The sequence below is a fragment of the Geotrypetes seraphini genome, chromosome 9 (assembly GCF_902459505.1).
Source record: "Geotrypetes seraphini chromosome 9, aGeoSer1.1, whole genome shotgun sequence".
Lineage (NCBI taxonomy): Eukaryota > Metazoa > Chordata > Amphibia > Gymnophiona > Dermophiidae > Geotrypetes > Geotrypetes seraphini.
This window is the reverse complement of record NC_047092.1, coordinates 186,427,105-186,443,384: the sequence shown is the minus strand read 5'-3', so window position 1 is coordinate 186,443,384 and position 16,280 is coordinate 186,427,105. Positions and strand designations below refer to the sequence as shown.

Genomic DNA, 16,280 nt, shown 5'->3' with positions numbered 1-16,280 from the left:
GTAAAACTCTTCTTCATTCCCCTTTTTAAATCTGGGGTTCATCACAGCTCTGCAAAATGCAAATATATCTTAGTCTTGCCTTGTGTATCCCTTTGTGCGTGTGCACCCCCCCACACATAAACCCCCTCCCCCCCAACACACACACAAAATGCATCTTATTCTTAGTGTTCTTACCTTCTAGATCTGGATCTCGGGTGCTAGCTTCTGGAGCTGTTTGTGGGTTGAATATGTTGAAAAAATATGCTTTATTTTATTCAGAAAACATGCATTCAAAAATTCCTTCTTTTTAGAACTATTTTTTCCTAGTGCTTTAACATGTAAATTGCAGATTGGCTGCAGATCTCGCAATTCTCTTCTGAGAGCATGGGTGGGCATTTATCCTTTTGCATCTTGGCTGTCATATTGATATTAAATTCTTCATTCCCTCCCAAACCTTGCATAGCATTTAACAAGGCCTCCTGCAGAATTTTGGGAGAGAATAAGTTGAGTAAATGGGAATTATGATAAATTTGTGTTTAATAAAACTGTTCTCAAATATCCACATCCACAGTATACATTTCTCTAGGTTCTTATAAACAGTAGTATTGTTTCAGATGACTTTAGTAATTGTGGATATCCCTAACAGCAAGGATATAGGAACAGTGGTCAGGTTGCTCCTTTACTTCTGCTGCTGCCACTGGGGACCTCAGCAGCGAATCTTTCCCCCCTTTTTCACTCTGTCTACCTCTTATCTACTTCCATTTCTTTTCTTTATGCTTTCATCTTTGCTCCCTTCTCATGTCTTTTCTCACTTTAAACTTCTCTATTTTTCATATATTTCTAATGTTTCCCATTCCCCTCTCCTCCTCTATGCTTTTTCCAGTATTATCGCTTTTCTCCAATTCCCCGTGCCTCTTTTACCTCTTATACAGCAACTACTTCCTGATTCATGCTCCTCTTTCTGAGCAAATAAACAAAAAAAGGATCCAACTGGAACTGCAGTAGAAGCAGGACAAAGCACGAAAAACAAGGTAGAACTGCAGACAAAATGTGCAAATATATTAAATGTGGTTAATAATACCACCTTTCAATGAACCAAGGGACCCTGGATGGCCCTCTCTTTATTGCATCTGCTCCTGAGGCCACACTTGGAGTATTGTGTTCCGTTTTGGAGGCCAAATCTGGTGAAGGATACAAAAAGACTTGAAGTGATCCAGAGGATGGCGATGAAAATGATAAGGGGTTTGAACCAAAAGAAGTAAAGACTGGCAGACTTAAATTATGTATACTCTGGAGGAGAGGAGGGACAGGGGAGTTAGGATACAGATGTTTAAATACTTGAAAGGTATTAATATAGAACCAAATCTTTTCCAGAGAAGAGAAAATAGTAAAACTAGAGGGCATAATTTGAGGTTGCAGGGAGGAAGACTCAGGAGCAATGTTAGGAAATTCTTTTTCACAGAGAGGATGGTAGATGTCTGGAATTCCTTCCCGAGAGAAGTGGTGGAGAGGAAAACGGTGATGGAATTAAAAAAAAGCAAGGAGTAAACATATAGGATCTCTAATTAGAAAAAGAAGTTTGTAAATTAAAGAACTAAGGCCTTTATTGGACAGACTTACACAGTTTGTGTCTCATATGTGGTGATTTGGTGTAGGATGGGTTGGGGAGGACATCAATGGGAACTCCAGTAACTTTGGAATATGAGGCTTTTACTGGCTAGATTTAATGGTAGATATCCTGCAAACAGGATGGTTGGATAGGCTGGAGTGAGCTTGGATGGCAACTTCAGCATTTGGAACCTAGGACAATACCAGGTGGATCTTACAGTCTATGACCCAGAAATATCAAAGAAGAGACAAGTTAATTTAATCATGTATTTTTAATGGGTATACCTAATGGGCAGACTGGATAGACTGTCCAGGTCTTTATCTGCCGTCATTTACTATGTTACTATATAACTCTTTCAGGTAACCTAACTGAGCAGCAAGAGACCATCTGTCTGCATGGTAAGCATTCTCAAAACTCATGGGATGATGGCTGCAGATCTCATGTTTCATTATATTAGTGTAATGTCCCCTCTGTTTCAGAAATTAGGGCTGAATCTGGTGATCATGCAAAATGGCCTCAAATGTATTTACTTCAAGACATTTGAGTAGGAATTAGGATGTTTAGGCAGTCACATTGTTCTTAACATTCTATAAAAAGCTTTACTGAGTGTGGAGCCTTTTGTAAAATACATATAAGGGCACTGGAAAATAGATGTGTATTTACTAACATATAGTGGAAGCATCAATTTCACAAAATTGCATATCCTGAAAAAAGTGACATCTAATGGGGCTTTACATGTATAAATAAATGCTTATAACGACCTACCTTGGTGCTGATTTCACAATATTACATATGTGCGTCCTGGATTTCATAGGATCATACTATACAGAAGGAGCCAATTAAGGAGATGAGTAAAATAACACTTTTTATATTGTGCACTTTATGCTGGTGTAAGACACAACTGAGGTAAGCACAGCTATGCATATCTCATCATTCAGCCAATGTGGCAGTGTTTTGCTTTTCTGTTGACATTTGGTCTGGGTTTCTAAGATGTTTTTGAAGAGTGTCCACAGTGCATACAGATGTCTCATCTTTTGCAACTCCTCTTTTTACTTTGTTTAATTTTATCATAGTTCTCCATTTTTTAAAATTAGTTGCAACTATAGGAGTTAGGAGATGAAAGTTTCTGTAGGTCCTTTTTATGTCACAGTCTTCTAAGGATGATATACAGTATGTTTGTTTTCCTTTTAAAAATTGGTGAAAAAAAATCCATGGAGAAAAGTAACCACAGTTCGCCCCAAAGCAGTAATTTTGGCCATTTAAGTTCCCTTTATGTTTTTTGTAGCTGTCAAGGTCCTCTTAGGCTGGAGTACTGGGCTCAGTTTGAGGTAAGCCTCTTTTGGGCCTCACCATTGAGTCTTTTGATTTAGCTGCTGTTCTTTTTGACATGCCCCAGAAGACCCCTCACTGTGGCTTCAAAGTAAACACCAAATGTAGTCAGGTAATATCTAGCACAGACCCACACATTCTCATCCAGCTTCAGGCAGTTCAGCATTGTAAAGCTTTTAAAATTTGCTTCATTGTTGCCCATCTCGACTTTTTTTTAAATCATCTTATCTTGCTGGTATACTCTGGAGTAAATTCAGCTTTGTAGGGGATACAATAAGCTTTGATATAATCCTGCTAATTTGAGCTAACTCTTCCATATTTCCAGTCTCTCTATCATCCAGTTGTTCATTTGTGTAAACCTTTATCTAATTCTGGACCCAAGATTGTTCCATATGAATTTTGAAATCTTATTAAGGTGGATAAACATTGACTTGGGAAATTTATAAGCAAACACTGAAATAGGTGCAGAAATCTTGTAAAATGTTCTGTGTAACAGTCTCCATTTTTTCTTTCAGTGGTGCTATCTTTGATTCTCATTTTATGTCTGTGAAAAAAAATGCATAGTGGGGTTGAAGGTGAATGAGAGTGCCCCCCCCACCTATAAACCCTTTTTTCCATTGCTTTATTTACAAACTATAACTATCTTTAAAGAACTTAAGGGTCCTTTTACTAAACTATATTAAGCGCCAGTCCACGCTTACCACACATTAAAAAGGCCTGTGTGCTGGTGTCCCGCAGTAAGTTTGCCTCTCTGTGTGCGTACACTGTGTGCTAAAAAAATATTTTTAATTTTCTTCTAAGGGGGTGTGGAGTCAGTTACCACCTACAAAATAGGGGTTGAAAGGGGCTCATGCAATAAAGTTTTTTTAATGGCTATGTCCTAATGGCAAAACTACCATGTGGCCATTAATTTGAAAATGGGAGAATGTGCCATTTTCCAACCGCAGCACAAGTGGCTTTAGTGTGTGGGAAAGACTCATGTAAGGGCTATGATAAGGCCACTTGTGCCGTGGCTTTAGTAAAAGAGCCCCTTAGATTGTGAACCCACTAGGGACAGAGAAGGTATTTGTACCGCAAAAAGGTGCTTTGTCAAGTATCCAGTAAACATGGGTAAGTCTCCCAGTTTGTCTGCTATGTTGATTCCCGAGTATTTGAATCTCTCCTGCTTTATTTTCTTGCTACGAGGCTGTAAAGTTTCTTTCAAAATTACAGATTCAATTTGATGAGGATTTCTTTTAGCCCTCGTTGCACCTGAACTCCTCCACAAAGGGACTGATGAATAGAACAAAATGTTTTCAACCTGCAGAAAGATTTTTCTATAGTTGTTAACTTAGCACGCCTTATTTTTCACCAAAAAAATAACTGCCTGATGATGCTTAGAACTGAGGGCAAAACTTAAGCAGAGTATAAACCCATGAGACAATGACTGAGCTGCTTAACAGAGGTTGTTACTTTTTCAGGTGGCGAAGATGGCTGGTAGTAATAGAGAACCTGAAGGTGGGCAGGAGCCACTAGAGTCTGTACCAAGAGATGCGGATGATCCTGATGTTATCATAGAGGCTCAGTTTGATGACAATGGTGTGAAGGAGCGGCAAGAGAGCTTGCCAGCCTTGCTGTTGGACGATGTAAAGAAGCTTTCCATTGGTGATAATGAGAATGGTGAGAGACACTGTATTGTTGCCTTACATTTTCACTGTACAGCAGGGCTTCTCGAACCTGTCCACCTAGCCAGTCAGGTTTTAGGAGATCCACAATGAATGTGCGTGTAATAAATTTGCATACAAATTTATCTTCTGCATATTCATCATGATTATGTTGAAAACCTGATTGGCTGGGTGTATCCTGAGGACTGGTTTAAGAAAACTGCAGTAGAGTAATTGGATAGATTTCTTTTGCTCTTTGAATGTCTTGGGAGTTCTTCAAAACTGAAGATGATCTCGGAACAGTTCAGTCTATTATGCAGCTGTGGGCAGAACTTTATTAGTACAGGGAAAAAGGAGTCGCTGATAGGCCTGCTCTGTTTCAATTCTACCTTCACTTGCTTGAGACCTTAAGTAAGTACTGAACTTTTTTGTGCTGTAAACATAGGTTGGGAACCTTCTGAGAACAGCCAGCAAGATCTCTGTTTTGCAGCCTTTGTTCTACTGACTCCCTCTGTGAAAAAATGGGGGTGATATAGAAGTAAATGCATGTGCTCCCATGTTGTTCTGTCTTCCTCTCTTGCTGAGTTTAAGCTAAATTCAAGAAATCTCAGTGTTTACAAAATTTTATCCATTTGGGATTTAAAAATTTCTGAAAATTGAGCCCGTATCAATGATGTGCTAGAGGGGTTTCTTGGGGCTCATGAAAACTGCTTCCTAAATTATTTTAGGAAAAAAATTCCCATCATAAAATTGCAAATCAAGAACAGTTATGCTTGTTACTCAGTTAATTGCTCTCTGGCCTGAACAATGTTTTTGGAAAAGCAGAATACAAGAATTAATACCAGAGCTTTGACGGATAGTGGACATAAATGTTCATGAGGCAAGTCTGTTTTAAATGGGAGGCAGCTCTGTAATGAGGGAGCATAGGATGAAAGTGAAAGGAGTTAGACTCAGAAGATACTTTTTCATGGAAAGGGTGGTGAATGCGTTGAGTGGCTTCCTGGTGTAGATGAAAAATCTATCTGAGTTCAAGAAAGCTTGGGATTAGTACATTGGAGCTCTAATGGAAAGAGGCAGACTAGGAGGTCTTATAGTCTTTATCTGCTTTCATTTTTCTATGTCTCTTTGACATAACCCTCTTGAGATTCAGGAAAAATTGAGCTTCTAAGGTTCTTAAATTTGTCCCTTATTTTCACCCAAACATAGAATTTGAAGTTATTTTCTGCGAAAAATCCTACGTTTAGGAGTTAGACTTGCCATTTATTTTCTTAGATTTATGAGCCTAGGACTCCTTTTACTAAGCCGCGTTAGGGCTTTAATGCGTGGAATAGCACATGCTACATTGCCATGCGTTCTAGACCTTAACGCCAGTATTGAGCTGGCGTTAGTTCTAGAAGCGTAGCGTGCGGTAATTTCCTGCGTGCGCTAAAAACGCTAGCGCATCTTAGTAAAAGGAACCCCTAGTGGATGTGTCTAGTGATGAAAATCAGTTATAGTCTACCCTGCCCTACATTTGCACCTGTTGTTACCCACAATTTATCGAATCTAATTCTTAGTCTTATATACTGAATCAAGTTTCAGATTTATTAAAATTTTTCATTAAACACAAATCAAGATTTCTAAGCGTTTTACAAATTATGTTAAAAAGAGGGAAACAAAATTGACAAATGTCCACTTAACACTTAACTGACAAAAATATTAGGAAAGTTGGGAGAACTATAAATTAAAAGTAAAGAATACAAAAAAGGTAAACCACAATAAGGAGGGGAAGCAGTCAGGATTATCGAACAACTCTGGCTATTATCGAGATCTATTTAGGAGTCTTATGCAATTCGGTTTACATAATTAGATCACAAAGAAAGATCCATTAACATTCATTGGAGCCATTGCCTAAAAAGCGATGAAACATAGTGGTTTTTAAGGTTTTGCGAAAGATCTGAAGAGATAAACACGATCTAATTTGAGGAGGTAGTCCATTCCATATTGCAGTTAATAAGTATGGAAAGGAGTGTGAAATTTTACTTAATGGACTTGATTCCTCTTAATGATGGAGAAGAGAGCTTATATATACGAGTTGTTCTCGTGCCCGAAGATCTCATGGTATTTAGTGAGGAAACTACAAAGCCATGGAATTGAAGGGGATATACTAAGATGGATAGGCAATTGGCTGGAGAACAGATTGCAGAGGGTAGGCATAAATGGGAAGTTCTCAGATTGGGAAAAGGTGACAAGCGGTGTGCCCCAGGGCTCGGTTCTTGGGCCAATCTTATTCAATATATTCATAAATGACCTGGAAGAGGAAACGACGAGTAATATAATCAAGTTTGCAGATGACACGAAACTATGTCGGTCTGTTGGGTCACAAATGGACAGCGAAGAACTCCAAAGAGATTTGAACCAGCTAGAGAAATGGGCGGAAAAGTGGCAGATGAAGTTTAATATAGACAAATGCAAAGTGATGCACCTGGGCACGAAGAACAGGGAACATGAATATAAAATGTTAGGTGTGACTTTGGGCAAGAGCGAACAGGAAAGGGATCTGGGGATACTGATAGACAGGAACCTGAAGCCGTCGGCTCAATGCGCAGCGGTGGCAAAGAAAGCATGGGCATGATAAAGAAGGGTATCACGAGTAGATCGCCGGACGTCATAATGCCGCTTTACAGAGCAATGGTCAGACCACACCTGGAGTACTGTATCCAACACTGGTCTCCTTACCTAAAGAAGGATATAACCCTGCTGGAGAGGGTGCAGAGGCGAGCCATGAAACTAGTAAAAGGTATGGGAAATTTGAGCTACAAAGAATGCCTCTGAAAACTGAGCTTGTTCACCCTTGAGAAGAGAAGACTGCGAGGGGATATGATAGAGACTTTTAAAATACTAAAAGGTTTCGACAAAATAGAGCAAGAAGCATCGTTATTCACGTTGTCAAATGTGACTCGGACAAGAGGTCATGGACTGAAATTGAGGGGTGACAGGCCCAGGACAAGTGTCAGGAAGTTCTGTTTCACATAGCGAGTGGTGGACGCTTGGAATTCTCTCCCGGAGGAGGATGTGATGGAAACCTCCATTATGGGATTCAAGTGCAAGTTGGATGCACACCTCCTTGCAAATCACGTTTGAGAGATACGGGTAAATAAGGTCTTCATCAGGGAACACCTAGGTCTCCATCAGGGAACATCTAGATTGGCCTCCGCGTGTGCGGGTCGCCGGACTAGATGGACCAAAGGTCTGATTTGGTGAAGGCATTTCTTATGTTCTTATGTACAGGCATATTTAAATTGAACTCTCAATTGAAATGGAAGGCAATGTAATTTCCTCAACAGAGGTGACACGTGATTACATTTTTTCTTTCCAAAAATCAGTCTGGCTGCAGCATTTTGAATCAATTGCAGCCGTTTCTCGTTTCCTTTGCTTAATCCCACATAAACGGAATTACAGTATTTCAGCTGTGCCAAGATAATGCTTTGAACCAACACTGCAAAATGATCTTTGATGGAACAGCCTGCGAAGACTAAAGAAACATTTTTTGGTAAGATTATTTACCTGGCATTGAAAAGATAGAGAAGCATCCAAAACACCCAATACCATAAGAGCCTGAAGTGACCACAATTGCAATTTAGATAATCTAATCTACAGTTTGGGTCCTAATGTAGAGTTTTTAGTGACCTTTTCAGCACAAATTTAGGCATTTAGTCCTAGTTAAATTTAGGAACATATAAATCTTTTGAATGCCGTCCTCATAGTTTTTCTGTAATAACATAATAGGCAGTAGCAGAAAAAGAGCAAGTGGCCTTTGCAGTCTGCCTAGTTATTCTGTCCATGCTGCAAGGAGATATAGAAGCTTGCTAAATTCATGCCTTATCCAAGTCAGCTTTTGTTTGCTTTTAGTCAATTCATTGAATCTGAAATCGGTTGTCTTCTCTAGTCCTATCACATAGTTCTTTTTTTTTAATTGAAATATTTTCACAATGTTACATTCACATAGTTAGGATATGGATCCAAAAGAAAATAATATACAAGCAACTTAGTTTAGACAAACTAAACTTACAATCCATCTAGCCCACATTATTGGAAGAAGACAACTCATTAATTTAGAAACCAGCAAAGAAATCAAAAAATAGGAAGGAAGGGGAGAAAACCCCTTTCCATCCCTCTTAAATACAAATGAGCGCTATTAATTATTACCCCAATTTGGAAAAAACAAAGCAGGTCAAATTTTTTTCCCTAAGAAATAAATCTAATTGAAGTGGATCCCCCAAAATATAACTTTTGTTTTGGACATGTAGTAGGCATTTACAGGGGAATTTTAGAAAAAAAGTATTTCAAGAACCTTAGGTCATAAAGCCAAAAAGGCCTTCCTCCTAAGCTGTGTAGACTTCACCTCATCGGGTAACATCAAAACTTTGTGTCTACAGAATTTCGCGCCTCTATTTTGAAAGTAAAGTTTCAAAATAAGAGCTTTATCTGACTCATTTAAACAGGTAATTAATAAAGTAGCCCGAGTTTGGATCAAATATTGAGTATCTTCTACAAATTTTGTCAGGTCAATTTTTATTTTGGGTTATATAGTATCTGAATTAGTTACCCCAAGTATCTCTTTAAGATACTTTCTCAGAAGTATCTCAGGAGATAACAAATGAGTCAAGGGAAAATTTACCAGCCTTAAATTCTTTGCCCTTGCCTGATTTTCATTCATCTCTAGCTTATAATGAATATTCAAGGAATCTTTACTAGATGCTAACATAGAAGACTGCAAATTCTTTATCTGTTTTTCCATCACAAGTTTTCCCATCACAGGTCTGGTCTGGAGGTGCCTAGTGTGGGTCAAGGTAGCTCCATAGTGGCCCAGACTTCTAGGCAGGTTATCTTATCCCTTCAATGTTAGGTTATCCTCCTCAGCTACCCGAATATATTGTTATTCTCCACTGTTTCCTGTAAGTACTTGAATCTTTACTATGTAATTCCATCGGATAAATACAGATATCCTCTAATTTGTAACTATCAACTGTATCATGTAATGTACATGAATCTTTGTTATACAATTCTCTCGGTAATGTCCAGATATCTTCTAATTTGTAATCCGCTTAGAACCGCAAGGCACAAGCGGAATAGAAATCACTAATGTAATGTAATCTAATCTTCATTCGAAGTAGATGAGAAAGCAGGTGGTGCAGGTTAGAAGTCCCCAGCACCATAAAGGTGCCTAATAATGAGCTGGGGGTCCCTTCCTTGAACAAGAGGATAGGGGGCTAACTATTCTATTATATCTTAGAGCAGATCTGGTTCATGTTAAACCGGTGAGTCTTGTGCTGGAGTTTCTTACCCTCGGTAGATTTTTTTTTTTACACTTCTCCCCATTAGCCCCTCCCCGAAAGAGGCAGCTAGAGTACTCTCTGGAGAAGCTGCAGCATTTGGCTTCAATACTTTTCAGAGCCAAAGAGCAGTAGTTTAAATATCTGTATTCCACATAAAACAGTCCTATCCTTTATGCAGTAACCCATAGCCACTTAAGTTCTCAATATTGACACAACTGGCTCTGCCAGTGCCGAAGCCTGATCATGGCCCGGCATTAAATATCTTGGATTAACACCGATGGTGGCTGCCTTTCTGATTGATGAGTCTACAAGATCCCATGTATAATCCCAAACTACAATCTCCCATTGCTTTTAATAACCAGTTGATGACTATGATATGGTTTTTCTAGTTTGTTGAATCATCCTTGGCATAGATCTTCCGGCCCCACTCTTCAGCTTGAGTTTTCACGCAAAGTCCTGGGCATCATCATAGACTCCTCTCTCTCCTTCAATGACCACCTCAACTCCTTGGTAAAAAAATGCTTCTTTAGCCTTCATATGCTGAGGAAAGCGAGATCCTGCTTTCATCATTCTCACTTCGCCGTCCTTGTTCAATCCACCATCCTCTCTAGACTGGATTATTGCAACTCCATCTATATAAGCCTAACTAAGAAAAACCTCCATAGACTTCAGTTAATTCAGAATGCTGCGGCTAAGCTTATTTTCGCAAAAGGCAAGTTCGCCCACGTCTCCCCACTCCTGCCCAAGCTTCACTGGCTTCCAGTACACTCCAGAGTCCTCTTTAAATGTGCCTGCTTAGCCTTCAAGATCTTACATGGCATCCTTCCTCCCGTTATCCCACTTTTTTGGAACTCCTCAAACCCTAACTCCACCAGACCCTCCCAAAAACTGAAACTATCATTCCCCTCTACAAAAGGTATATCCCGTGCAGGAAAACTAGGAACGTCCATCCCCTTTAGAATCACAGAACTCTGGAACAACCTCACATCCCCGCTCAGAAATTCAAGCTCCCTTCAATCCTTCCGCAAACACCTGAAAACTTGGCTCTTTTCAAAAATCTAACACCTCCCGCTCTCTAGTACCCTTGTCCCTCTCTATCTTCTTATTTCCTTTCCTATAACCCTTCATTGTAGTTCCTTTCTATTCTAACTCTGTAAACCGTGCCGAGCTCTACGTTCGCGGAGATGGCGCGGTATACAAATCTAAGGTTTAGTTTAGTTTATCTCACCAGGTGTTTGTTTGCATCTACCATCTCTTATGTTGCTAAGTCATCGCCTTCGAGGATAAGGTTCTCTCTTTTTATCACAAGAGGGTGACCTTAATGATTTCCTTTCTTTTTTCCCTCCATTGTCACTTTTGAAAGAGCTTTGAAAAGTTGGGCGTTTTGGATTTGATTGTTCACCTTTTCCAAATCTAACTTTGAGTTGGATTACAATTCAGATTAAAGAGAGTGTACGGTTTAAATGGTTCCTGGTAATGAAGGTTGGAGTGCCAGAGAGAGAAACTGACTCCCACTCCCAAATGTCTTTCTGTTATGTAAAATTAGAACTGGTATGTTGCTTAGCTTAGATGCCCAGGAGTGTAGCATGGGAAGGGTCGCCTCAGGACCTTTAGCCACCTGGAGTGTTGAAGTGTGTTTATGTAGAAAGCCTACATGCAGATTTTGATGGTGAGAACCTGGAATTGCAGCTGTTGTAAGTCAGAATAAAATGATGACTCAGTTTTCCCTTTTAGAAAATCCAGTGTCATAGTCATATGGGGAACAAGGAACAGAATGTACTTCTGTTTTTATTTTCTGTGGCAATTAAATGCTTTAAATTGGGAATAATATGTTTATAATCCAGAACATGGGAATATAAACTCTTGACAAAGATTTAATAGCCAGAATATCAAACAAGAAGTACTTTTTATCAATCTGTGCAATAAGAAAGGCATTGCATTTCTTTTTCACAAAATACAGGCCATCAAACTTAATGAGCTGCAGTAGCAGTGTCCAAATTATATCCATGCACCAAATATGACCCACAGGCATTTTTAATCTACTCTATGCAGCCAATTCCGATGTTCACTTAGTTTTGGCCTGCTGTGAATCCCATGCTTAGTGCTGCCTCAGTGATGTCATCAACAAAGACCCAAACCATTCTGGGATGATGATTTGAGCTGTCATCAAAAGTGAACATTTGAGGGCTTTGATTATGGCATTGCCTGGACAGTTTAGAAATGATGCTGAGTGTAGCCCATTGAGGAAGCCAGAGAAGCCTGCTTAGGCCCACCAGGGTACTAAGGGAAAGTTGCTGGCCAGGAGATTGCAAGTGCGCTTGGCTCTCTCTTCCAATGCAAGCGTAATGCTGTGCCATCGAGAAAGCTAAGTGTATTCAAATTTTGTTCATGCAGAACTTGTGTTGTAATTGACGGGCAACATGCACATGTGGGTTTCACAGTATGTGCATCTTCTTTTGCACATGTTCGAACAAAATGTTGGCACACATTTGCGTGTGTTGTTCTGCCTCACAAAAATTTCATGCATGTAGAATTTTTGCAAGACTGATATTTATGTGCAGAAGAGAAGGTCCTGATGTTTGCTGACACTCGTCTTCTTGAGACAGACACACGTGATCTATAACCTCTTGCCAATCCCTTAAACTTAAAGTCAGTTATTTCTGGTTGCAGAAGACAAACCTTGCAGCTAAATTTTAAAAACTGCAACTCCATTGCATGCATATTCATTGTGGAAATTAGTGCTGCCCATTTCAGGGAAAATTTTTTTTATTTGATTCAGCCTATTGAATCGATTCAATTCAAATCGGTTCTCCCTCCCAGTACTGGGCAGTACAAGAGGAGGTTGGGCCCTAATGGTCAGCCACATGTGATCAGTGCTGGGAGGAGGGGCAAGAGTGTGTATGTGAGCTTCAAAGGTGCTAAGAAGATGTGCAAGTGCCAGAAATCCTGTGTGGGGGGGAGGGGGCAGGTGGGGGGGCAGAGATATAGGGCCTCTTGCAGGTGCTGCCTGGTTTTTGCAGCTCTGATGAAGCTGCCTGTGAAACCTGGGTGTCGGGTCTTTTTTTTTCCCAGTTGCCATGGGGGCCTGGGGTTTGTCGAGCCTTGGACTAAACCATTAGAAGTAGAGTAGACAGTATGATTGTTTTCTATTGTTTATTTAATGCGTTTCCAGACTTTTAAGATTAAACTTCCCGAAGATGGTAAGACCTCAGTGAGTGGTACCAAGTTTGAAGTAGAAACATCATATGAGTTCCCTTGCAGTTTTCTTTGTACACAAAATGTGATGTGTGTGTGTGTGTGGTTTTTTTTTTGGTGGTTTTTTTGGGGGGAGGGGGATTTTTGAGAGAACAGTAACTCTTCAGTTAACAATAATTGGTTTAATTTGGTTTCATGTTAAGCAGTTTCAACTGAATGCATTCTTTTAGGGCCAGCTGTGTGCAGAGATTTTGCCTGTATTGTGTGTTTGGGAGAAAATTCTGAGTAAATCTACCCGTAATATCTTGCAAAAGCAAATGGGACTACTTACACAAAAGCCTCAGATAATCTCTCTTTATTAATGTCTTCAATGTAGCAAGCAACATATGCAGTGACTCAGCACAGATTTCAAACAGAAAGAACATCTTGAATACAAGTGATCCAAAATGTCTTCCTGAAGCATTCCTCCAAAAGACTGCAAAGGTAAGCAGATCTTTCAGTATCTCAGATTTCAGTGACTAGGTCACTGTTGGGTAATCTTTTCATTTTCGATAGATTGTCTTCTGTTTTTGTGGAGGACTTCCCAGTTGTGTCTTCAGTCTCTCATCTCATAAAAGATTTCCTTTGTGATGGTGACTTGAGTCCAAGATCTTGGCTCTAAACTTATTTCATTCATAACAAACCAAGTGCTAATGATATTTGTTACCTTTCAGTGTGTGACCAAGTAAACAAGACTTTACATTCCTGGGACCAGAATCATCTAGTGCTGTAGTATTTTCCTACATTTTAGTTTGATCTTGGTAATCAATGTGAAAACCTCATGAAAGAGAGAACTTGGTTTACATTGTTTTAATATGCAAAGATGCATCTATTTCCAGAAAACTCTTGACAAATCCCTCATGAGGAAATTAAAAAGCCAGGGGATAGGAGGCAATGTACTAATGTGGACTGGGAACTGGTTAAAAGAGTGAAAACAGAGAGGGTAGGGATTAATGTCCAAATCTCTCAAATGGAGGAAGGTGAATAGTGGAGTGCTCCAGGGACCAGTGCTAAGAGATCCCACATGCCTATGTAGACGCTGGACTTTTCTCATCCCAGTTCTACCTGTGCTGGTGCATTCTAACTGTTATCTGGCAAGTATCCAAAGCCACTCTTCAGCTTTGCAGTCTGCTCTGTCTCCCTGAGACTGCCGGCACTGGCAGCCATACATGATCTATTTTCAGCACATGCGTCAAAACCTCTGCTGACACCTGTACTTGCTTGTTCTGTCCATCAGCAGCAGATGAATCCAGACGAGTGGGTTGTCCACCTACCAGCAGGTGGAGATAGAGAACATGTAAATGGAATATGTGCAGTTGCCCCAGTGTTGGCAGTCTCGGGGACACGCAGCAGAGTGCAGACAGTGAAGAACAGCGTTTTCTGTGTCTCTACCCACCAGATTCTTTTGTCTGTTTGTACTGTTTGTAATGTAATGTAATTTATATATACCGCTACATCCGTTAGGTTCTAAGCGGTTTACAGAAAATATACATTAAGATTAGAAATAAGAAAGGTACTTGGAAAATTCCCTTACTGTCCCGAAGGCTCACAATCTAACTAAAGTACCTGGAGGGTAATAGTGAAGTGAAAAGTAGAGTTAGAGGAAAAATAAAAATAAAATAAACATTTTAAAAAGACAGCATTGATCTAAATACTTTGGAAGGTAGAAGAGAGGAGAGAAAGGAATAGAAGCAGAATGGGTCAGCGTCAGTGATGAAGTGGAGCAAGTAAGTTTAGGAGGAGCGATTGACGTATCCAGAAAGGGCTTCTTCTGGCCGACAGTCCCAGGATGCCTATGTCTCCTCCCCTGCGATGTTCTCCCATCCATGCATTCCCTCCCAGACACACTGCCCGTGCCCCAGCCGCTCCAAGGAGGCTGCCCCAGATGAGGTCCACGGTGAATGCAGGATTCTCTCCTCTGCGGGAAAGCCGCCCGGAACCGACAGTCGATCTTCTTAGCGGATTGCAGGGGGGGGAAGAGTTCACACTCTTGGTAGGATCGGGTCTGAGTGCTCTCGGTGGTTGTGGCTGGTCTCATTGCTGCTTAGATGTAAAAGCAGTTGATCTCCACTGCTGCTGATATTTAAAAGCAGGCAGATTGATCTCTCCAATGGACTGCAGGGGGAGGAGTTCACGCTCCTGGCAGGATTGGGTCTGTGGGCTCTTGGTGGTTGCGGATGTACCCGCTGCTGCTTAGGTGTAAAAGCAGTTGTTTTCCCAATGCTGCTGATATTTAAAAGCAGGCAGATTGATCTCTCCAACAAATTGTATGGTGAAGAGCACACACGTCTAGCTGGATTGGGACAAAGGCTCTCGATAGTGGCGGCTGGATTTCTCACTGGTTTGATTTCTCACTGAAAAAAACAATAAGCTGTCTGCTATAGGTTAATGTTAATTATTGCCTCTATAGGTTTCAAGCTTTCTGGAAATAACTGAAAGAAAAGTACTAAGTTATTTGCATGTGATATTCTGAGGGCTGTTTTTGATATGTATGTATGTATATTTGTTTGTTTATTTATTTCATTTGATTTATATCCTGTCCTCCCCAAGAAGCCCAGAACGGCTTACAAGGTAACATATATAATAAGTTAGCAAACAAGATACATAACAATTATCAACAAGGAACAGAAGACTAAGGCAATAGGGTATAGTGTATATTGTATATTTTGCTCACAAAAAAAAGCAAACAACTGAATAAGAACTAAAATGTTTGGGACAGGACTGAATAAAAAATAAAATTCATATCACTAGAATAAAATGAGAATTAAAATTGCACATTTTAACATGAATAATAACTAGAACTAAAATTATTTCCTGGACTAAAATATTGCTGGGCAGGCTGGATACTGGTTGGTCTTTTTCTGCCATTCTCTACTGCATTATTGTATTTGTGAAAGTATATAAGAAATAAAATATCCTACGAGTAAAATAAAAGCAGATCAAAGCACAAGACTAAAATAAGAACTAGCATGTTGAGAAACAAAGAAGTTGAAAGAGTACTGGGAGGGTTATTCTTTTAGGGCATTTTGTGGAGTAAGAAGATTAAATCTGACTTAGAAACCTAAACCAGTATAAGAACATAAGAATTGCCGCTGCTGGATCAGACCAATGGTCCATCGAGCCCAGCAGTCCGCTCACACGGTGGCCCTCTGGTCAAAGACCATTGCC

General features: G+C 40.0%; 1 protein-coding gene across 1 annotated transcript in view; it reads left to right on the top strand.

Moving 5' to 3' along the window:
* DIS3L2 (DIS3 like 3'-5' exoribonuclease 2) overlaps positions 1-16,280 on the top strand; it is a 285,986-nt gene that overhangs the window by 68,994 nt on the left and 200,712 nt on the right. Inside the window, exons 6-7 of the mRNA XM_033958227.1 lie at positions 4,378-4,576; positions 13,450-13,556. Coding sequence (XP_033814118.1) covers positions 4,378-4,576; positions 13,450-13,556 — 306 coding nt within the window. The remainder of the gene's footprint in view (positions 1-4,377; positions 4,577-13,449; positions 13,557-16,280) is intronic.